At 33.2% G+C, this 25,621-nt stretch overlaps 1 protein-coding gene across 4 annotated transcripts; it reads left to right on the top strand.

Annotated features, from left to right (window-relative positions):
* Positions 1 to 4,114: 4,114 nt before the first annotated feature.
* Positions 4,115 to 24,614, top strand: LOC119068729 (thymosin beta). 4 transcript variants are annotated; one of them, XM_037172422.1, is made up of 6 exons: positions 4,115 to 4,283; positions 20,410 to 20,572; positions 20,866 to 20,979; positions 22,157 to 22,270; positions 22,397 to 22,510; positions 24,095 to 24,614. In XM_037172422.1, exons 2-6 carry the CDS (start codon positions 20,443 to 20,445, stop codon positions 24,232 to 24,234), a joined length of 612 nt encoding a protein of 203 aa, XP_037028317.1. In that variant the 5' UTR covers positions 4,115 to 4,283; positions 20,410 to 20,442; the 3' UTR covers positions 24,235 to 24,614. The 4 variants fall into 4 exon arrangements, with proteins under 4 accessions (XP_037028317.1, XP_037028319.1, XP_037028318.1 ...); XM_037172424.1 differs by lacking the exon at positions 22,397 to 22,510 and having other exon boundaries at positions 4,122 to 4,283; XM_037172423.1 differs by lacking the exon at positions 20,866 to 20,979 and having other exon boundaries at positions 4,127 to 4,283.
* Positions 24,615 to 25,621: the final 1,007 nt, after the last annotated feature.

The following is a 25,621-nucleotide window of genomic DNA, read 5'->3' as shown; positions in this document are numbered from 1 at the left end:
AAAAAAATATCAGCGAAAGAAACTGGAATGGGAGTGAAATATATACAAAAGTATACTTTGTGTACAGTCAGTGCAGTGGTAAATAAGTTCATATGTTTAAGAAGTTGTTGATTACGTTTAATATTTATGATCAGATACAGATTTATAACCAATAATTACGAGAACGATTTGTTAGAATTTTAAGTCAAGCTAACAATTCACAGAGTTTCAAAGATTCATCATGTAGAGTAGGGTTCGTGATTTACCAAAGGCAACCTAACTTCATTTCCGAATAAGGAATATCTTAGCAGGTATGCATGCAATGAGGAATGAGCTTTCGTTATAGTCTACCTATTGAATTGTTGGGTGTTTGGGGTCAGTTTTCAAGAGTTATTATTCAATTAACAATAGATCCCTCACTACGCAAAAATACTCCTTAGCAAACCAGATTTTCTTCAAAATCGTACTTGAGCCCATAAAAGTCAAACTTGTGCGAACCTCACGTCGTCAGAGAGCTCTTGGTAGTTTCTGGATAGTTCACAAATGATATAAGGCACAACGACATTTCCATACACTTGAAAATAAGCTATGAAAGGTTTGGGTCTTGGCTAAAAATGAAAGCCCGACTCTGTTAGTATCTAACACTCTGAGAATAGATAATAAATCCATATTGATCGAACATATATCCACTGCACTCGGTTGTACACTTAATCAAAAATAACTAAGAAGTCGACAACAAAAGCAAAAAATTTCGTCGAATAAATTACGATTGATAATAATGGCTGTGATAATGTCCGTACGTGTGGGGAGATGTGAGGTAAATTATTGCAATAATTTGAAATTTAAACAAATTTATTTTCATTTAAAAATCGCAATTAGATCTAGTCAACAATTTTAGTCAAAACAAGTAGTCGAATTATACACTAATTAAAACAACGAAAAAAAGAAGAAAATCTTAAATGTGGCAGCACTATAAATCAGTGAACAGCAAAGAATATTTTTTTGTAAAATTTTTATTTTTATTTACATTTTAAGTTTTAATGGGCTTTATGTTTAGATTAAGCAAGAATTTGTAGAGGTGATAAATGGGGCCAATATTTTATGGTGAACGGCAAGATAGAGAAATTTGTATTTATACAATAACCAACGTGCATAGCAAAAAGGGTTTATAATTTTATTAATGTACATTTGATATAGAGAACAATATTTACAAAAAAAAAACGGAAAATAGAAGAGTATAAGTTAAAAATTGAATGGCAATATATTAGCTTTAAGTGCAATTAACCAAATTATAATTTATTAGAAGAGATTCTGTAGAATTTACGTGCCAAAATATGTTACAATTTCGTGAGAAAAAGAAGAAGGTCAAAATCGATGATGAGATTAGTTCGTTTCGGCGTTAAAATATTAGATGTAAAAAAATGATGCAATTGATTAGTGTTAGGTGACGTTTAAAAAACGAGAAATAACAATCTAGATAGACACAAAAAATAGACATGCTACACCAGTGTGCGTCACAATTTTAATGAAGGGATGGTTTATCAAGAGATTCCTGGTTAGTATCCTCAACAAACTTTTTGTTATTACAAAAAATGCCATATTATCGTAGGTTAAAAACCAAACGAAGATTTGCCAAAATAATGAGCTTTATGAAAGCGGAAATAACGTGAGTAGAAACTAGTTTTACTAATCTGATGACTAAAGAACGTAGTCTGTGGATCTGACTCATAGAGCGAGTACGATTCATCTACATAATAATGAATCAAACAATTGGTCACTATCGCCATAGCGACTCACAAATTCACAGTCGAAAAATGAAAGCAGAACAAACGCATATCATATTATACAATATATTCTCTACAGACTCGAAAAAGTTTCAAAAAAGGCGCACCAACAGTTAGCTTATCTGATGATATTCGTCAAACATACTTTGCTCTCGGTAAAGTCGTTCTTAATCTTTCGAAACTTCCGCCGATATCTTTCAACAGATGTTAAATCTAGCAACAATTTTGATGTTTTCCAGGCGTGCCGACTTCAGTATTACGTATATATGGCGAGTGCAATACGCGTCTCCATATACTACAATTTTAGAAAATTTCAGTTTTCAGTTGAAAAAATCAAAAATTTCCAAAGTTTCTCCAAACGTAAGGCTTTGCCACATACGATAAGACCAAACGTCGGAGCGTCTAATTTTGTCTCGCCACCAAAAGCACAATAGGCCCACACAGATGGCCTCCGTGCGCGTTCGACTAGCTCGAGCTACTATCTTTAATAAAAAATAAAAAATAAAGTCGAGCAACTCGATAAGTCAAAGTGCTATACTTGATGCTGTAGAGAATAGTTTGGGCGTACGTATGTGTCTCAGTTGCACTATGAGGTTAAGTTGATAAACTTGAATATGAAAATTAAAAGTCGTCGAAAAGGGTCTCCCACAAAGAAATCGGTTGCCGATTTATCTTTGGTGGAATGAGCCCGTAATACGAAAATTCGACACAGACTGGCAAAGTGGCAGACTTTCACCTGAATGATTTTCTTTTTAGCAGATCTCGGATTTGTTTTTAGTAGCGACCTTGCTGGTGTGCTTCGAAAATCAAAGTTTTCCTAGGAGGGACAGTTACGACGAATGATCTAACATGTCTCAACGACGAGCAATATGAAACTCCAAATTATGTCACCACCTTACCCACTACAAAATTACAAGGATGACAAAATCATAACACTGGTGTTCTACAACATTGTTACGAGTAAACATAGATTCGCGTAGGTGTTGTCGGTGATATGCACTATAACATCATCTGCGGCATTTTTGATCGGGTTCGCCAAAGGCGATCTCACCGATAAATGAGCTGATAGCAATTGCGCATTTACGATTGGAAAATAACATAAAAACGAAAGACTGTGCAGTGATCCAGACACGAATTTGTACAGCGATAAATTGTAAATTCTTCAAGAATGGTGCTGATGTTATTAATGAATCGAAATTAATGTTGTAAACGAACTGTTGTACGAACGCTGTTACTAATTTTTGTGAATAAAGACTTGATGCCGAGCTTTTAATAAAATAATTATGTTTCATGAGAAAGCTATCGCTACTTGCACAGGACTGTAGACTACGAACTTCACGGCCAACGAATTTTCACCGTTTGTTAGACGCTTTCGCTATATCAATAACGATTTTGATTTCACAGATAGGTTGCCCATTGCCATTTATCGGATGTTGAGACACGACTCTATGGTATATAAGTAAAAACAGTACGCCAGATGGTGTGCCCTGCACTGATGACGTTGAAGGTGGAGACAATGTTGGGGAATCGGTGTGCCCGATGTAGTGTATCTTGAATATTATCAAGGGTAACGAAAAGGGGGGATTAGGACAAGAATAAACACCTTGCCAAAGTCGTCACGTTCAATGTTCTCATGGGAGCGTTCACAGGAGCACGTTTGGTTAGTCAACGACATGTCAGCTTCTTAATACCGTTAATTTACTCTTTAGAGAGGGCAAGCTTATCCACTGATTTTCGAGGCTGTTACGTCTTTTGTTCTAGATCTTTTATTTCACCAATTTCAATATTTCAACATTTACATTAGCGTCGCTATCGATAAATGATGACGTAGATGTCCTACAGTAGGTGTATACTTACACTTACAGAATCATTGAGATAGGTCTGTCAATCACACTGAACTATGGAGTACTTACAACTCTACGACCTAATACCAAATAGACTTTCGACATCTTTTTCAAAAAACCTTTCCATTTGAAAATTTATTCTTAAAAGGAAAATACGTACAGACGATTTGAACAATTTCCACATAACCCCACAACGACGCCAGTGACATCTACTGATATATAGCAATACTTCAGACTATACCGTTTGAAAGTGAGAAAACCGGTTTTCAAGCGTTGCTTTAAAATTCCGAATGCATTTCCTCAGTATTTGCAATGGGAATTGTCTTAAAATTACAAATTAAAGCATTTGATTCGGTTCAACGCGTTTTCTCAATTACTTATAATGTAATTTCGAAGTCATTTGAGGAAGTCTCGCACGTAAAAAGTTAGTTTTCGGAGACGGATTCCACAATTTGACAATCGGAGATGGATTCTGGTTGCTGACATTTTTGTCTGTTAAAATATTAATATTCTCAAGCAGTGGAGCTAAAGTGGCTGTACAAACAATTCAGTTGATTTTAAACCGTCAAACCTTAAACACTTAAAGTGATCGATTGAAAGTGAAGGAAATTAATTCAAAACATTTTCAACTAAAAGCCAACTTAAGAATTCCCTGTTACACATTAAATTTTACTAGGTGAGTTACTTATTTTCATTAACTATTTAAATTGTGTTCTGTCCAAAACAAAACAAAATATTGGTGACGATGTATATACAGTGTCGGCAAATTTTTTCTCTCTTTTTTTTGAATTCGCATTTTTTTCTTCGGTGACTGACTCTAAAATAATAAATGTTGTTGAGTGCGTTTCTTTGTTTAATTTTGGGTATTATTTGTTTTTTTTTATTGCTAAAATGTTGTCTCATCCATTTAATGAAAATGCATATTATATTTACTCGACACTAATTATTGCCAGTCTGGCAAAAATGCTCCATAATAATCGAATTTGCAGTGTTTTCGTTGAAATTTGGGTTCTGTTTTGCGTATATGCAAAAATTATAACGTTTTTTTTCTCTACACTATAGGTCCGGCCAACGTCGGCTGGGTGGGTGTGTGTAATAAATATATTCTAAAAATTCATTATCTTTTTGGATTAAATTCTCTCGATTCAGTTTATTTAAAGAATTTCAATATGGGAAATATGGCCCGTATACACTTCACACACCCTTATTAAAAACTAATCTCCAGTTTCCATACATTGCTTCCACTGTTGTTAATACCCCCGGATCAAAATGCCTGCTAGACGGAAACGAAATTATTAACGAATGTTGTTCATCGATTTATAATTATTGGCTGTTAATATCAAAACTGTTCCCGTCAATTAATCAATTCCGATAGGGAAACTATTTCTGCCGGTTTTCATATTGTATACAGATTCAGAGGTAGCTCCTCTCTGCTGACAGTGTCGATGAAGGAAATGTTCGAATAAAAACCGCTGAATTGTCGGTTAAAGGTTTTAGAATGAAATAAAGTCTACAAGCGAAAGACTGAAAATTTGCTCTTGAAATTGGATTTTATTCAGAATCGAATTGGAATCACTTTTATACATACACCGCTTTTATTGTGCAAAACGATGAACATACAATTCGTATGAATCATCGTTCAAATTTTTTTTCCCAAGTACATTTACCCCTCGTTAAGATTTTGTAGTTTTCTTTTCACAATATTCAGTTTTATAATATAAAATTTACTTAAAATGCACTCGGTGCCACAGTGTACAATATGCTTTATATGGTTAGGTTTGCAAAACGTTTTGTTTCAGATCTACATATTAATGTACGACGTATAAGCCTTTTGCCTTTAAATTAATGGAAAACACATTTGAAATTAATGCATTTTGGTGCAAACTTGTTCAATTTTTTCCTTCATTTTTTTGTTGTTGTTCTAATGTGGGCGTCAAATTTTTAATTTTTCTTTTTTTTGTGTAGACTAAAATTAATTTACAAAAAATGCATTCCCCATGTGGCAGACTTAACTGAGTGTCACATTTTTTTCTGTCATTCAAATTCGTTGTAGGAATATCGAGCATGATTATAGGCTTCGATAAGTAATACTGTGCGCTATAACTCAGAAAATCGACAGTTAGTTTCTTTGCAGACAAACGTGTTAACACTGTTGCCACTTTAACGTGTCCCCTCTGTCGAAATGAATGAATCAAAAGTCGTTTTAAACATGTCGAAGGGATGAAGAAGTTCTTAGAAATCTTCCAGGAAAATCGCAAAACAAATAATAATTTAAATTCATAACGGTAAATTTGTATCTTTTGTAAAACAGTAGAGAAAAAACCTTGTCGTCTGATTTTCGATTATGCTGTAGGTATAGCTACACCGTATTTGTAACAAGTGCGAATTGAATTCTCTTGAGAAATTGTTTCTTTTTTTATCTTAATCAGAAGCAAAGTAATTCTACAATATCGTTTTCGTGGCAGACAATTAAAATTTACCAAGAAAAAAGTTGTTTTAAATAAAATTATTTCATTTTAACAATAACAAAAAAAAACACAAAACAATGTGAAGACGAAAACTTGTTTCAGATCTGAGGAATTTCGTTAACAAAAATATAAGAATTCGTTGATTGGAAAAATGTTAATAGACTGTGACGGTTTCAATTTAGACAATATCCCATAGTTCTTTTTGGCTTCCCAATATATTGGTTTCAGTTGCATTCATCTCTCGAGCAATTTTAAATTGAGTCTACCACCAGTCAACCGAACGGTACAGAATAGATTTTGGTGTCACGAGTGCAGTTTTGATTGAATTTAGGCGAACTGATACGTAGAGACTCTACATAATAAATGTCTCACTTACACCTTTCATACTGAATTCTAAAGTATCAAAGAGAACCAAAACCCTCATTCTAAAGTATATTTTCAACCGTGCAGCGTGAATGCAAATGCTGTGAGAAGATAGCGTTCTGTTGACGCTCTATCTGATGACAGTTCAAGTGAGAAATGTCTAAACTTTCGCTTTTATTGCAATTTCCTATTTTCGTCCCTTGGTAAAAAACATAACCATTTTTACATGAGTTAGGGGATTTGATCACAGTACTTCGGAGCCTACACATCAAATATCAAATAAGTCCAAGAATTCATCTTTCTTTTGTTCGAACAACAGATTGTAATCTACCCTAATTAATATGGGGTTTTAAATCGAAAATCCCTGCTGTTGTGTTATCGAAAATAAAATGCCGGGAAGTATTTAGTAGCACAGGAAATTGTCTCAAGGTCAATGCAATTTTAAGCATTGAAATGAGCTCAGTCATTGATAGCGATATAATAGGAGTTTTTTTTTTGTTGTTACGCTATGAAAATACTGAATGTCATACACACTGAATAGGTACACTGTTCGAACGCTTTGTTCTTTGTTCATCTCGATGCCACTAATGTAAAATTGCAACTTCATAAATCGATTGGTTTAACTGGAGACAGTGAACACTGGTCTACAATCCAGAAAATTAGTTCTGACGAATTAATAAAAACGAACAGATTGGTATCCATGTATGAAAATGGATGTCAAAGAGATTTTGTTTCTATTTACGAAGGTAGACTTAGCATCCATAAATATGAAACTGAATCATGAGGTGATTGCAAGTCTTCACGACGTCAATTATTTTAATGAATTAAGGACACACACATACACGGATTGTCAATATCATGTTAGCTGCAGACATAAAGTGATTCGTCACATATTGTTTTCCTTTTTTCTTCATTTTTTTTACATTATTGACTGAGATGTTCGACTGATTTACTCAAGGTGATTTATCACAATTTTTTTAATGAACACCGCAAATGAATGTTGAATGCAATCAATATAAATATTCTCTCAATAATTTCTTCTCCTACTTATATGTGCCTTTGTCATCGTAAATTTCGTCTTGTTTAAATCTATTCAAATTTTATGCAACAAGAGTCGGTGTATTGTCATTGCTAGTTATTGTAATGTTCGGTTCGTATATAACATAAATAATAGCCATTTCCACTAGTAATATGAATCTGTGATTTATTGTCACGAATTGTGATGTGTTTGTCTACTAGCATCATAATCGAACGTAAATTTATGTTTTAAACAAAAAAAATACAAAATTTATGTTCTTCATCGAGTTGTATTCTGAAACTATAATATATCTCTATGATGCTACGTGGAACAACAGCAAAACACACACAGGATAGGATTATTTTTTTCGTATTTCATTTTATTGTTACATCCCATATAACTCAATGGTGGTGTGTTATAAGGCGAATAAAAAAAAAAACGAATAAAAAAGCAACATACAAAGACGTGACTTCCTTTGTCGATAGGAATATCAATGTGTGCTTCTAATAAGAACAGCAGCTCAATATCATCATGAATATAGAAAAGCATTTCAATAATTACGAACTCGTGTGTCCCCTGAATTTGCATGAAATTCACATTTGCCGTTTGTAAAATGAGACACAAACCGAGTGTTTGCAATATTGACCTTGTGGATGTTACATACTTTGTGAGGTCCTTTTGGAAAAACCTTAAACCTGTCGAAGAAAATAGGTTTTTAGACGGCCAGCAATTCAATTTAAGTGTAATACATTTTTCACATCTGCTGGATGTGCTTATTTCCATTATAAACTCTATTTTTGAAAATTGTAATTTGCGTGCCTGTCCCATGCGGGCCATTACATGAAATCTTGCCCTTTGGTAAAATAATCCATTACACGAAGAAAATTTTCGATTCATTTCACGTGAATTCCTTCTGTAACTGTCTTTCAAAAAATGTAGTTGTACACCTCGTCTTCGGCTCGGAGCTCTACTCTTGTCGAAAATGCAGTTTTAGAAGTTTGTTGCTTAAAAACACACTTTCGAGTTTGTTTTTACTACATCATGTAATTAATTACTTTCGCAGCATCCAATGTATTCTTCTATTCTTGCAGAAATTCAGTGCTTCAGTTGCTTAACGTATGTAATTAAAGTGAAAAGTTAGACCTAGATTTAGAACACATTGTCTACTATGCCTAGTATGAGGATCAGACCCACATTCTTCCTTTTACTCTTCTTTTATGTGGATCTGTCTTATGAATAGTAATTTCCAATATAAAACTCTCTATCTGGCTATTTGCGGACATCTACATCACTTTAAAGTAATTGATGAGAAATTACTCTCTCATCAACTACCTTCATGAATTCGGATATTTTTTAGATCGGAGCATCAATCTCATATCTATAATAATGTTCCGTTTTTATATTGGTGACTATTCGATATCCTATGCCCCTCCATCACTGTCAACAGACACATCCAACTACCAATAATTTTGATTACATTTTTTGGCTATCACCACAGTGTCATCTCTCAGCCATCAACTTTCGCTTTCGCGTTTACAATATTACGATAACAATTTTCTTTCGAAAAAATACGAATAATATTTCCGAATTCATCAAAATTTCAATCAAAACACAAAGATTAACTATGTTTTATCGTCGCATTTTACTTGTCCATTCTGTGTTTGTATGGTTGTTTGTATTATATGGATTCACAAAATACGATGTTACCAACCACACCTTCCATTCAAAGCAATATAATTATCTAATTAATTGACTCAGACTGTCAGCGCACCATTTGGAGTATTTGACCGTACAGTTTATGCATTTTACTGTATTTATATATTGTTCAAATACAAGAGAAAAGACTTGGTGCGTTTCCACCGGCTCGCAGGTCTTTTGTTCACCTTTCGAGTGTAATTTTAACTTTATACATGAATCTTATTCACAGCGTGAATGGAATAATATTCTGCAGCGAATTACATTAAAAAATTCTTTTCACTGGGTTTTATCTGCTTCAGTTAACCGAGTCAAAAGGTGTCATAATTCTGAGCATATGGAAGAGTGCCAATCTGAAAGTTCATAATAATATTGGGATACATTCATAGTTGGATCACAGAGTATATATTGTTGTACTTGTCGTTAGCTGTGTATGTTCACAGTAAAATACTTTTCAAATTGATTAAGAAAAAGCCGGATAAAATTTCTTTATACTCCATCCGAAACGATGCGAAAGAGAAAATATTACAAACTTTATTAATAACTCTCCACATTAGATAAATAATGAAAAAAAAATGAAGAACAACAGAGAATTACATTTAATTGAATTGGATAACCTGATCATTCCATATGTGTGGACGATTTTATTTTTTTATTTTATAGATACAGTTGATTCAGACATATCTTTATTATTTTTTTTGTTTAACAAACATTTCAAGTAGATACAGTACAAAATCCGTCGTCATCGCTCAAGAATTTTCGTTGCAAAACAAGTTTTTTTTTATTTCTTTGTTTTCGCTGTTCATGCGATAAAACTTTTAAAAAAATGAATCCATGGAAATGCACGTATATCGTATATGTATTACGATAAATCCAAAACAAAATGTGCCTGATTAAACATAAGACTTTCCCGTTTTCTCTTTCCTTTTTTTCTGAAATCATTTTTGTGGAGTCAAAAAATTTGGTTTGGCGTTAAAAATATCGTTTTGCAACAATTATCACCTGTTATACAGCGCTCGAAATGAATTTCCATTCAAAATGTACACTGTAGATTTGGATATTTTCCAACGATTTTATTATTTTCACAAAATGAATTAAGTTTCCCTCAGTGTTCTCTCGTATAATACTAGAACGAAATGTGTCTGTCATTGTCGGATTGTTTACTTGCCCCAAATCTCGTTTCGTCTTACGTCGTTAATTCATTAAGTAGTTTTGAATTGAGAATTAATCAATTTCATTGAATTTGTATTAAAAGAGCGCTGATGGACACTCGGACTTGAGAGCGGCTCTGATGGTTTTCATGTTGACTTTTCTTTCTTGAAATTCCAAGTCTACCTTACAATGCTCGGTTTGACCTGCTTTGAACCTGATGTGAAAAAACCTGATTTAAACAAGGTCAGGTTTTCGTTGCATCTTAAATCTTATATTCAGGTTCAGGTAAAGATCAGCTTTAGGTCAACCTGACCTAAATTAAATCGGTCGACCTAAACCTTATCAGAGCCTGAATTCTAAGCAAGACATGAAGTTGGACAGGACATTTAAAATTTTTGATTCAAAGATTGAATATTAGGCCCAGATTAATCTAAAATATCAAATTCACCCCGGACGCGGTGACAATAGCAAGACAAATTTGAGTATTGAAAATACCTAGGTCAAATGAAGTAATAGATTCGATATTGTAAAATGGCTTTCTGTCTGTAAAAGTTCACTAAATCTAATAGCAAAGTCAATGTGTGATAGTATGAGTGCAAATTACCTTTTTACTTTTCTTGAAATTGTTATCGTAAAATAGTAGAAAATTTAACGACACAGTTAATGTTCTAATTATTTTTCTTTATTATAGCAAAACTTAATTGTTCCGTTGTTCAACTCGGAATGTGTGACTCAAACTAAACTAAACAAATTCTGAGGTGCAACCAAAATTCTTCATCTTTAGTGTTGACAAATTGTTAAAACAACTTTCAAGTATTATTATACCTCAAATATTGGTTCATTGAATGCAATAAAAGGTCCTCTTGTAAACCGTTGACCTCGCTAAAATTCAATCCACTTAAGAATTGCATTTACTTTTGCTCATCAAATATTTATTTAGCTTTAAAATGTTTTCGCTCTCTTCTATCATTGTCCGACGTTTTATTGTACGTGTTTAGCTATAGACTGAAATTTTATGGTGCTGGAAGGATTATTGTTTCGACTGAACTAACGCAGAGTTGTCATGTGAGGGCTTAATGTAAAACCAGGGAAATAATGGAATAATAAAATTCACTGGATTGCCGTCTAAGCCGTTGTGCTATCCTTAGCAGTATTTCGTAACATAAGTCTTATTCAAATGAATGATAGTATGTCCATTCATCAAAATGAGAACGGCCACAGAATCATGTTCCAATTAATCATCAAAAAAAAGAGAACGAAATAAAAATCCAGATTTGTTTACAATGCAAAACGTTTTGAATGCATAGAGGTTATTTAGTGTTTATCTAAATTATTTATTAAATTTTCAATTATTTTTATGAACTACGCAAATAATAATAAACATTGTAAACGAAACCGAATCGGCTAACACTAATTAATTTCATGGAAAAATGTGTTCTTTGTTCGTCAAAACCGAAATCCAGTTAATAAACCACACTTGCAACAATTGTAACATGTGTATACTGTACAAATACTCATTATTATAACATTAACACACACTTCAAAGTCATTGACCGCCCCAAAATAAAAATGTATAAAATATTTTAAAAACATTTATCAAAACCGTAGCATTATTCGATTCGGAGACTTGTGAATTCATTAACAACTCCTCTATCTAAAATTATGTGTATACATTGTACGAATGTACATACAAGTGACAAAAGGAAACCCGACAACCACGCACTTTAAAGTTGAACAATTTTTTTTTGTTTTTGGGAATGGAAATATTAATTATTCTTAAATTCCTATTAATAAAAATATATTTAGAGTGAGACTGCTGCGAATTTACATATTATATACATGGTGACTACGTCACGATTTCGAGTGTGCATTTGATGTATGTGAACACATATCATCTTCTCTTTTGAACATATATTTGGCAGCTGATAATAGTCTATCCGATGATAAAAATATCTTCATTAAAAAAAAAAAAAAAGAAAAACAACAAACAAAACGTTACGTCGGATGCTGTTTGTGTTACCATTTCGCTTGTAAACGTTCATAAAAGACGTCCGAAATTTGGAACGTTCGGAAGGAATCATAAAACTTACTGACATATTTCCAGGCAAGACATTCTTTAAAACGATTTTTCACCATGAAGCCACCATAGCTCTTTTTCGGTCAAATAAAGAAAAATGTTGCCCACAACCAGATCTACATTTTTCTCCATTTGGCCTAAAATGAGCCATTATGGCTTCACGGTGAAAAATCGATTTAAAGAATGTCTGGACCGGGAATATGTCAGTAAGTCTTATGATTCTTTGGCAAAATTAAGATAAAAGATATGACTGGGTATGGGTGGCAGATTTATTCTTCCTAAATTCTATCAGTTTCAGACAAAAAAATTATTGACTTTCAAACACGCAAAACAACGCTGGATTCACGAGTTGCTGATCGCAATCATATAAATTTACTTTCAGTCAAAGATTTGTGCTATAGATTCAATATTAACTTTCTGATTTTTTTAATTGATCGAAATGCATTTTTCCATTTCTTTTTATCGACATTTTTTTATGAACGCCACCACTGTCATTCAACCGTCCACATTTTGATTAATGAATGCAACATATAATCCGAAGACAAAAAAGCTGTTAACATTTGGTTGTCAAATTAGCTTATCGAATCGTAAAAGCATTCGGTGAATCTGACACACACAAAAACAAGAATTTTTCTTCGTTTGATTTATAGCCGGTCCGATCGAAATTCTTCAATATGAAAATATTTACTTTAACGATAGTATTAGTTATTTAGTGTGTCTGAAACAGATATAGATGCAAACTGCAAAGCTTAAACTCTCCTGTACCGATCAAGCTAATACATAGTTCAGATCGAAACGTAATTGAGTGAGTCAGTGAAGGCGTTCTGTCGATTTCAATTAATATAATCCGATTTCAAGCTTGAGAATTTATTAAAACTTATCGATTGCGGGGGAAGAAATTAAGCTAGAAAATGTTGTACCAAGTGTGTATCTGTCTCAGACGGTTTTAATTTCCGTCTAATTACCTTGAAGTGTTTTGTATTTTTAACCAATATCGTCGTAATTTCTAGCGTAATTGAAGCTCTGTCAAGTTGCACTCAACTTCCGCTCTCACTTTCATCCTCGGTCCAGAGAAATGTGGGAATGGAATCGGGTGGAATTAGAAAGAATATTTATGAAGCCATCAATGACCTGTCCCATGACTAATGAAACCTCAATCCGAAATGGTTAGACATCTTTTAAGCCTTTCTTAAAGCATCTTGGATTCGTACAGAACGAAATATCGTTTATCATGGTACAGTTCATGGAATTCTCTCTACATATCAAAGAATCCTTCCTGCTATTCACATCTATGCGTTATATTTACTCAGTTATGCTGTTGTCCCATCAATAGAACACGATTCAATTACTTTTTGTGATAAAACAACCAGAGAGGTATACAAGTGTGACATTCCTCATTTTTCCATTTTGCACGTTGTGTTGACGTATTCTTTGCTAGCAAAATATTTGTCAACTCGGCCACTCATAATAAAACGTGAATTTATTTTCATTTTGAGTCGCACAAACAGGTGAAAATATGAGTTAATTATATTGGATATTTTAAAATAAAAATGCAAATTAGTAACATGCAGTGTAGTAGACACATATCAGTTTTACTTTATTTCAGTGACTTCAGTCTCTAGTTTCTGTCAAAATATGAGATAATAAACGAGTATAATGAACAATGGGCCACCTTTCTTGAGACTCGTTTTCATATTATATTTAGCTGCTTACATCTCTGTCGTTGCTACCATAAAATGCTACGAATATCAGGTTTCGAAGAAGAAAACTCTTCGAGTGTATTTCGCTTGGCACTTTTTTTACTTATCAGTCCTCGTTACCTTAATGCCATTTTAATTCCGAAATTTAATAAAACTCGATACGGTCATACATCGCGGACGTAGCATTATGTAAACAAAATGTTTTATTTTGGAAACATTCCTTATCATAATAAACAAACTAAAAAACTTTTTTTTTACTTTTTGCACACACAGACGCATGTGAATGAGTTTTAGGTGCGGTGAATATATGTTCCGAGTCGCGATTAGAGTGCATAAAAGTGATTTAACGCTTTCTGATAAAGTTGGGCGAGCAAAAACACAAAATGTGTGTTGCAAGAATTTCATATCAGAAAATTAGACTTAAAAAAGAAATTGATTCACATCCAGTTATACACCACGTATGCACATAACTACAATGTATTGTGACTCAACAGGCAACGTTTGTTTACAATTTTAATATAAATTGTTTTGACCGGACAACAACGCCTTGCTTTTAAAGCGATTATGTCTCGAATTATGCATTTAGTAGTGGTGGTTTTTTGAACATTTTTGTTCTTGAATATACTTTCGTAAGTTGTTAGAAAATTTAGCAACCAGAACGACTGGTTTAGGGACTACCCAAAACTGACATCCACTTTTTTCAGTGCTGCCTGTAAATTAAATCTTTAATAACTCGACAGATATGCATTGTATAAATTCAAAATGTTCTACCTGCTAATTGGGAGGGTAAAATACATTGTCGACTTCATAAAATTCCTATCTTTCGGGTTATTAGTGACTATAGTTACTTAGTTACTACTTGTCCACAAACTTTGTCAAACTAGCAGATACTAATCATTAGTGGAATGGAACTTATGTTCTTAAAATAACAATTGACTTAAGAAGAACACAAGTGAACCGTGAAGTAAGGAAGAAATAGCACGGTACTTCTATTGAAAAGCTTTCGAGTTAACAAATTATGTTAGCGCCGTAATGAACACAATTACTCCAATGTAATGAGTAATCTAATTTTATTCCTTATTAACATGTAAACAACATGAGATTACAATGTCACTAATAAATACGTATTTGCCCAAAGCAAAAAAAAATACAAAAAAAATCTGTGAGACAGCCTAAAACTTTAATCATACCAAATTTAGCTATACCAAGCACGGCTCATTCGAGCTCATTGCAATTTTTTTAAACAAAATTTCGTTCCTTTTATGGAATTGAGTTAAATTCTCAAAGTTATGGAGCTGTTTATTATTGTGCAAATTCAGTTTCTTTCTGTCGATTCGTTCGGAAATTAAGGTCATTTTTGTTCGAGATTTTTTTTTTCTTCATCTTTTTATTTTCGTTACATTCAAGACTCAACACGTACTCAATGATCTTTCATGGATGTGTATTGTATATGATGTGATGTATACATAGTAATATTCGCGAATATACCGTTTTATTTGCCCATCCATGTAATAACATTCTTATGTGTGATAATGTGCATGCATATTAATATTATTTATATAAAGAAAGCCATTAAATTCATGTATATTCAGCGGTAGCAACTACACAGTACTCATCACAATTGCAGAAAAAAAAGAATTGCCAGCAAATAATAAATAATAAAACCGAAAAAAATATGTAAAATTTCTCTCTCTGTATAGTATACACTTTATAATTGTGTATAACGTTCGTAACCGTGTGTAAGCTAATTATGCATCATACTATGTTTTATGTATATATCTGCTCAGTGCTCAGAATGTTCATTGGTTTATCTATATGAAATAAAATGCCTTTCTTAAGCATGAATCGTACACCAAGTTTCGAATGAGTCATACCATTTTAGGCAAAACGGTTACACAGTCATCGCTTGTTGAGAAACATTTGTATAATATGCGATATCGTCGAACCATTTTTTTTTTCAATTTGTCGTTCGTATACCTCGCGCTGCGCTACTAGTTTTAGGTATTATGTTTTTTTCTGAAAGGACAAAAAATAATCTTTTTCGGGCCAGTTATTGGAACAACAAATTGCCGTTTTTGCATGTGTCATCATTATGGAGTATACCAACGCTTTTTTTAGCAATTAAATTTTAATTGATTTGACACGCAAACGTTGAGATTTGAATACCGATGTTCGTACAGTGTCAAGTTCAATTAACGACTTTTTGCGATCTGCTATTACCTTGATGACCTTAATATACTGAAGATCTCAAACAAAGGGACTGCTTGTATAGAAAAATGGGATTCGTCCAAAAGGGTTGTATAAACAAAAGCTTTAGCGAATTTTAGTCGGAATAAATTTGGATGACAAATTTGAGATATGGAAATTTCTGTAACGATGTCGGGAAGTTATTTACCATGTTGACAAATCAGATCCCTTTTGGTGTGATGAATAATTTATAGTAACATTTTCCACATTGCGTATACATAATGCGCTATGACCAATAAATCAGATAATCTCCTACTTGTCATCCGAATTCTCCGCCATGGTTGATAAGTGTTTTTAATTCAAAGTGGAATACGATAAGAATATTTCTCATAATTGTCGATGATATTGCCTGAATGTAGAACATCCACTGTCACATATAAAATACTATCAACGGTGAAGTTGTACTTATAGTAATGGCAAAAATTGTTGATTATTGCAACACGATGCAACAAATTCGACTTTATGATTTCCTGTACGCTTTCTACCCTTGTTGAACACAAATAACAGCTCTTGCATTTTTGAGGAAGTCGTTACTTAAAAACTAATTTATTTTCATTTTGCGCTCATTTCGTCGAGAATAACGAAAAACTGGTTGTCTCCGCTACATTACACGGTCGAAAATAAGACTTTGCAATCAAAAATTGATTTACAAATTCAGCTCGTGTAGCTGTGTTGAGTGCTGTACTCCTTCGTGCGATGTAGTTTTTTTTTACCATGTGAAAGAACGCAATACATAAAGACCCAATCAAAGTAAATTGTTTTTTGTATTCGAAATTGCACATGAATTATGTACATTGTCTCTGTCTGATGATAGATTACTTTGACGTATTGTCCGTCATCCACACTAATTTGGATATACATATAATACGGATATGGAATGGACATATGGTATATGAGAGTATACATAGGTCAATTGACCCATGCCATTTTTATTAAAAACGATAGAAAGCTCCAACTCCGCACAAATAGATTATGTAAAATGTTTTCTTTTTATTCTCCTCACTGTATTTTCCATTATCCCATTTTGGGTTCAACGTGTACACCGTTGAGAACGTTGCTCAAACCGGGCAAACCATACAAAATATCGACTAATATATAAAGGAAATGCGAAGAGAGAAACGGATTTTGTAACCATGGTATCGATGCGAAAGATGACTTTGGGTTGGAGGCTCTATGTACCCGTACCGCATTGTTATATACCAGTGAAAATGCAGACTATGTAGTCTGGAATAAAATGACGTCATGTCTGATGGTTATGTATCGGTGGTTTTTGTTCCGCTGCTTCTGGGAGTAACACGAGACTTTTTCGATGAGTCATAGGAAAATGATGTTACGTTTGTTGCGAACTAGAGTGTCAGGTGTTTCGTATCGAATATTTTAAGAGATATAAAACAGCTGATGGTAGAATTATTGAGGTGTGGCATGCACGAACGAATTGTTTTCTCTTTTTTTATCAATTAAGGTAAAAGCAGATACGAAATAATTGAATCAGATTTTATCCCATATTAAATGTCTATGTTTATGATTGTCCCTATTTGGTATAACGCCAATCGTTAAGGTGGACAGTGTGGAAGATTCTTCGACATGCTTGATACGATTACAGTAATCTTGTAAAGAGTATGTGATGAAATTACATTTTCCAGTTCCATGTAGGAATGAATAAGAACCAAAAAAAAAACTATCGTGAAAATACCGTCAGACATGTTGTCTCAAAATGAAATAACGAATACGAGCTGGTGGGTGGTTCAATAATAATAACTTGAACTTCAAACTATATAAAACTGTCTGCGAACTCGTATGTCAACTGTATAGTGTTGCAGTAATTTCGGTAATAAAATGGATTGTTTTATTGGAATGAAACAATTTCCGTTTTAACATTTTTATCATCAGTTTTCATTGTATGCATACCGAAACAATGCGACTGTTAGTTGGGGTTTTGATTTTTCTATTACGCAGGATGAATGCCTGTATGTATTAATAATGGAAAATCGAAAATGAAGGAGAGAAATTCTGCCCATTTATGTACCAAAATAATTCAATTCAATTCAATCAAAATTTATTTTATAAAAACCAAAGCATTATTAAGGTGTCAATCATTGAGTTTCAATGCCGCACATAATCGGAACACAGCATAATTCAATTAATTCAATAAAATAATTTCGTTATATAACTAATGAACAAAAGTCTTTTTTTTTTCAACCGTTTAAATTGATGACTCAGACAAAAATTCATATTCAGTAGAAATTCGCCTTGACTGGGAAAAATGTGCAATTGGCATTTAAAGAAATCTCAGGCCGGATTGTTTTCCGTTTTGTCTATTCAATGGAATGGAATTTGTGCTTGAACAAATCAACCTTTTCCACGGTACGATTTCGAAGTAAAAATTTTGAATCGGGCGTTTTAGAATTATTAGGGCAATTAGGGAACTTTCTAAAATTACGTAACGGCTTTTTCAATGCTGCCATAAACATTAAATGTTAAATAAATCGAGAAATGTACGCCCTACGAAGTGACGACAATGTTTTACTCTCTCAATATAGCCCTGGCCCAGAATGGGGCTAGAACATTGTTTTAGCATCAAATAACAGAAAACATATGAGACGTTAACGAGTCGAAAATAAAAATCGTTTTTTTTATTTTAAATTGTGACCAAAAAGTATATTTGCTGACTATAGTTTCGTACACTACGTGTACATTATCAAGGCTTCTTTCTCTCGACTAAACTTACTTACATTGACAGGAAATCAATTAACAAAATCAAATCAGATCATACTCATACAAACATTTGAAATAATGAATACAACCTACGTCATAAAATGTCGAAATAAAATCTCTATACAAGACAAATCACATAGTAATTCTTACTCTCATCTTCATTCACAATCATAAAAAACTTCGCTCAAACTTGAATCAGACGTAACATCCGTGCGGTCGATCACATTTACATCGACTCTTCTCTCCAGCAAAAACAAATTGAGAAGGGGTGATTTGATGTTTCCATCTAATACATATAGTTTTAGCTTTTCAGAGCGCGTGTTTCTCTAGTTTTTTAAGATTTAATTTTTATGACAGCACTGAGGAAAAGTTTCGTAATTTAGTTAATCCCTTATGACAAGTCTGCTTATTTTTCCTATTATCATTTGCCTCTAATGGAACTTAAACCAAAACCAGTTCTAATTAGAAATATGGTGGCCAACCGATTCTCCCTCGACAGCAAACATAACATCAACTTTACTATCGGATCTATTACTTCATTTTTGATCTAAGTATTTTCGAGCGATCGATTTCAAACTTTTTACTTCATTTTTTGAACATTTTTTTGCTATATGAGACCGTATTAGTCCGAGTGTGTCGTTTATTCCTGAAGTTCCTATCCTAGATGAAAGCAATTAAAAAATTAACTTTTCTGAGAGTCACTTATCGGCTAGTGAATTCAGACTTAATTCAGAAGAATACACGATGAATCTAACAGATCTGGAGTTATTTCCGTTTGAAGTTTCGTTAGTCAAGGTCAGATCATGGATTGACTTGACTCATTATATCTATATTTTCTGACAGGATTGCATTACTTGTCGTTGTTGTGAGTGTTGTACTTCAATTTAAAACTGCAGGGTTACAAAAACGTTCGACGTGAAAAAAAGTCATTGTCAACTTTCACGACAGTATGGTAGTGTAAACTGTAAAAGAAAAACGTTGCTTCGATTAATTAATCAATTATTATTCATGTGTTTTGATTCTCTTTAGCCTTATTCATTCCGAGCAGGCAACCATATGACGTTAATGCAATAAATCAATTTATCAAAAACATATATCAACCATTTCAATTACATGCTCTAACATAGCAACGCTGTGTACTTCTAATATTAGGTCCAGGTTGTAGATATAGACAGAAGTGAAGAGAAAAAAAAATGTTGTCCAGCCTTTAATTGGCAAGTGGAACGGTCGATTAACATCAACTATGAAATATGAAATCATTTTATGAAAATTATCTCTTTGTTTTTTACGAATTTGTTTTAGACAATTCTTACATCATCCAATTCCAGAGGAATTTCTAAATTATTTTTTATCATTTTTCGTTTCAGTCTTTATATCTACTAAGCGAATTTAGAGCGAAAATGGCCGCACCAGCATTAAAAGATCTTCCAAAAGTTGCCGTCGATCTTAAGAGTCAGTTGGAAGGGTTTACCACAGATAAACTAAAGAACACCGATACACAGGAAAAAATAATTTTGCCCACGGCTGAAGGTATGTTATGTTATGAATAAATTCTAATGTAGGTTCGATAAACGGGAAGAAATTTTGTATCAATTTCTAACATTGAACAAAACAACCGTTTCAAATCCGCGAATTTATGTTAATTTTCCACTTACAACTCATACCTCGCTGTGTATGATTTTGGTTTAATTCAACCGGATTTTTTTTTGTTCAATTTCCGATCCAGCACAATAATCCAAATGCTGTGTACCGATTCTTTTGCTTTTTTTTAATTTTAAATTTGTTTCGTTATTGATGATTGGTGTATCGTGTTTGGTGTGCAGATGTTCAGCAAGAGAAGCAGCACCAGTCATTGTTGCAAGGTGTAGAGAATTTTGACCCCAAAATATTGAAGCAAACGCATACACATGAAAAAATTGTTCTTCCCACTGCCGAAGGTTCACAATTATTTTATTTGTGAAATTCAAAGTGTTAGTTTTTAGTTGGCATTTTTGTGTTTGTTTTGCTGGTTGTTTTTACTTTAAGTATACATGAGCATATTTACAGCAAAAGTCAAATGAGAAATTAACCGATCGGGGAATCATGTGCCCGACAAGCAAATAAACGGCTATAAGCAAAAAGTGCCACACACAACATTTTATTTCGATTAGTCAGGAGGACGTTTGAAATGTGTTTTTGCTATGCTAATTTGTCTAATAAAAAAGCAGCAGAAACTAAAAAAATTGCAAATTTCAAAATTTATCAGCCGTTCCGCTTTGTTGCTTTAATGAAGGAATTAATTATATTTTCTAATATGCTTTTTTGTGTCCAACCATCCTTTCCATGGTCTCTGGCTGTATTTCATTTTGACAGAGCAAAACATTTTATGCAAAAATGTATATATATACCCTCGTTCCCTTTTGTGTGGCTTTTCCGACCAACCGGTACATAATATGTATGTCCGTTTTCCATTCAAATATTGTGGCATTTCAATTATAGAGTTTCTATTGAGGGACACAATGCGAACCGTTGGTTGTGTACAACCAATTCTGTATTAATTACTCCAAATACGCCAATGAAGGCCTCCGAATCATTTACTCGATCAAAATGTTAATTGGGCGAAAAAAAGCAAAGAATTTTTGTTAATTTCCAAGCAAAATTTTCATTCGTGTCTGGATCGACCATCCAAAGTACATGGTTCAGTAAACGATTCGCTTTGGTTACCTTTTTTGATTAACCAGAACCGAAAATATTAATTTTAATTGAACGAACGTGATGCAGTTTGTTTTTCTCTATCTCTCTGTTGTTACGTTTGCGTGTCGTAAAGAAAAAAAAACGATCCCTTCAGCCTACATTTTTGATTAAAATCGTATGGTTTACCGCTGCTAATTGGTATGATATCTAAGCAATTCTATTTTTTTAAATTGAATGCTCGGAGTTCCACTGTGTTGCGCGGCTTGAAATTGAAGCAGAAAACATGAATGAAGAAAGAACATAAATATCCATTGCTTTAACGAGATGAACTTAACACGCAGAACTCGATTTGTTTTTTTGTTTAATTCGATTTTACCTAACACATTTTCAGTCAACCGCTACATTGATGTTCACTGATGACAAATATTATTTCCGTTTTAGATGTGGCCACTGAAAAATCACAGAAAAACCTATTCAACACCATCGAAGGTTTCGATTCTACCAAACTGAAACATGCCGAAACTCAGGAAAAAAACCCGTTGCCAGATAAAGATGGTTAGTATTTGAGTTTATCTCATAAACGTTTGAACGATTTTCGACCATACAAAAGTATAGTGAAGAAAATACGAAATTTTTCGTCCACTTTTAATTTTTGCTGATATTTCTAATTCATTCCGAAAGTTATAATTGCTGAAAAACGGCATGAAACCATTCTGAATGAAGTGGAACATTTCGACCAGAGTGGTATGCATCATGTTGAGACAGCTGAAAAAAATCCATTGCCCCCATTGGAAGGTTTGTTTAATACAACTTCTCGTTTACAACGTTTGGTTGGTTTTTTTTGGGTTAAAAGGTGTAGGATGTAATTTGTTGAAAAATGACGGTCGACACAATGGTGGTTTACTGTGTATAGCCTTAGAAATAGTTCGTTGTTTTTTTGTCCTTGGTTACTAACGTCAATTAATCCTTAACAAATGACACGTGTAACATGATGACATCATTGAATCTGTTACTCAAAACATTACCTAGCGTGTACACCATCTATTACTTCATTACTGTAACATTTGCAATAAAAAAGGACACAATTCAAAACTTATCTCATCGGTACCTCATCGTTTTCGATAACGGTTTGCCAACGGTAAACTCAAGGTGGAAGAAGTGTCGTAAAATTCTTCGAAACGATTGTAAAGTCACACCAAAATTTCTTTAAACTAAATTCCTTCAATTTTTCTATAAGTACGAAACGAGAAACTCATAATTTTTCGTGAAAATTCAGCTGAGTCTTCGTTTCATTTAGCAAATGTTTTAAGAAGGTGAATAGAAACGATCACTACTCTCCACTGTAGTCAATTAAATTCACGATTTTATTATCTCACCAGAAATGGAACCAATTGTCCTACGGCTCCAATGCTCATGCTGATGCAAATACACTGCAAATATAGAATAATAATAGCCAGCAGCATGAAACCCACAATAAAAAGATCATTTTGGTTGTTGTTGCACACTGTAGCTTTATTTTCCCACCGACCAATATAATTATGGACTATCCAGATTTTCGAAACAATTAAAATTTACTCAACAGAACGTCGTACGGTTGTTACCCTATGAAATGGCAATTACGTGATAAAAACTTTGCATCTGGTCGGTTTTAATTTCATTTTTTTTTTGTATGTCATAGAACCACCTGACTCACACTTCGCTCCATTGTGATCCCATCGGAAGATTTTGTATGATTTTCGAAGGATACCATATATATTCAGGAACTTTCTCATATTTTCAACTATGATTTTTTCACATTACCGTTTATAGTAAACTCACGACGTGAATACGGTTCGAATCTTCTAATCCAACCATTTGAGTGAATGCGTTGTGCAGATGATGAATCTGTCTATGTAGAGCAGGGCCAATTTTTGTAAATTTTATTTTGAAAATTCAGCAAAATTCTGAAGAAGCTGAAGCTCCGAAAAATTCCTAACAATATTTGCAGTGACTTTTCGAAATTTTTGAGAATTTTTAAAAATTTTTGGAATTTCCAGAATTAAAATTCTCAAAAATTGGCCCTCAGTAGAAACACTTGTAGTTGGGAGTGTACCATAGAGACCATAGAGATTTAATTATTTGTTCCAATCTGAAATCCCAAACCTAATCATTCAATTCTGGTTAATGAATGTGAAGGTGTACGATATAACTGTTGGTAGCGTTGGAAGCGAGCATTCATTGTATAGTCGGAAATTCTAACTAATGGAGAATCTACTGATCGTCCTGTAAATATTGTTCTAACACAAAATTAACCGACGGCGGCGGGGAATTAGTTGTTCCTAGAACACCATAATGATGTGTATCGCCAAATAATTTTTCGTTTTTTGTCTCTTTTCACAGCCATTGAACAGGAGAAAACCAAAAACAACTTTATCAATGGTATCGAAAACTTTGACTCCACTAAATTGAAGCACACTGAAACGTGCGAAAAGAATCCGCTGCCAACCAAAGAAATTATCGAAGAAGAAAAGAAAGCATAAGCAACATTTTCGACAAATGTTCGCCTGCAAATCGTCCGTCTACACAAAATGACTTTTTTTCTGGAATTTAAACAATTTTTTTTAAATGAAGCAAAAAAAATGCGCTAAAAAAACCGAAAGATAAAACAACTGGAAGCAACGCTATATCTCTAAAAATGATTTTTTTTCTACATGTAACGAATTTTTCCAATTTTATACATAAAAATAAGATAAACTAACAAACGAAAAAAGATAAAAATTAAAAAATTAAAATGCCTAGTTAATGGGGGCAGATTAACGCATTACAATTTAAAAAAACAAAACATTTTGTATTCTAAGAAAACTATGTGTGTAACTAAAAAAGTATTGTGACAAGGAAATGTGAAAATAAAAAAACAAAAAAAAATATTCGGGAAAATGCTTTAAATCATTTGATTTTTCTTAATTAGTTGCACATGTTTGCAGCAAAATATTTTAATTCCGACATTTTTATGAGCATACAAATTTCGACAACTCAGTTGTTAACAACTGAATTTATTAAATTGCCATTAAGTATCCGAGTTAAAATATTCAACTGTAAAAGGCTCAAATGAACGAATTTATTTATGCCTAAACGCGCGCTTTTTATATTAGGGTCAATTTTGTTTCGATTCACTGATAAATTGTCGATTGCCAACAAAAAAAATAAAAATGAAAATTCTGTTCAATTTTTGAGATATTTGATGTCTTTTTTCGTCTTTTTTTATGAAAACTTTTGATTCTTTTCGAAATAAATTTATTTTTATGACATAACCACAGCTGATTGTTTGAAATATTTGATCCCATGGATATGGAGTTTCTTGAGGCCGAAATCTGCTTAATTTGAGACAATGCTTCTCCTTCTAAAGTAAAGGATTCCGTGATCTCTTTAACTCTTTGACCAGAATCCTCCAAAACCATCAAGCGAGTGTAGAACACCAATCGTTTCTCTAATTGAAACGTGGAGAAAAGAAAATTGCAAGAAAGGTAAAATTGGAAATGTTGAAAAGATAAAAACTGGGACTCCTAAAGTTTTTACATTTTCTCAAAAATATATTTTGGAAAAATTCGGAAAATATGGGAAAATTTGGAAAAATATAGGAAAATGTTTTCCCAAAAATGGTCACTGGATAAAAGTAACTAAGGAACAACGAGTACATGATCGTGTAAGATGAAAATGTGAAACTGAAAGTGACTCAAGACTCAAGATATGCTGGGGAAATTCGAAGTTTGGATTGTTAAAATTGGTGTGATCCCGTATGTATATAACTGTTTATACTTGTTGATACGTTTAAAGATGCTAAACGCACGCGCTTTTATACAACGGTATAAAGACGTATACACATTTTTGATTGAGGATCAACTGAAAACAACTGAAGCAAATTCATGC

Source organism: Bradysia coprophila (genome assembly GCF_014529535.1).
Source record: "Bradysia coprophila strain Holo2 chromosome X unlocalized genomic scaffold, BU_Bcop_v1 contig_20, whole genome shotgun sequence".
In the NCBI taxonomy this organism is placed as follows: domain Eukaryota; kingdom Metazoa; phylum Arthropoda; class Insecta; order Diptera; family Sciaridae; genus Bradysia; species Bradysia coprophila.
This window is presented reverse-complemented; position numbering and strand designations above follow the sequence as displayed.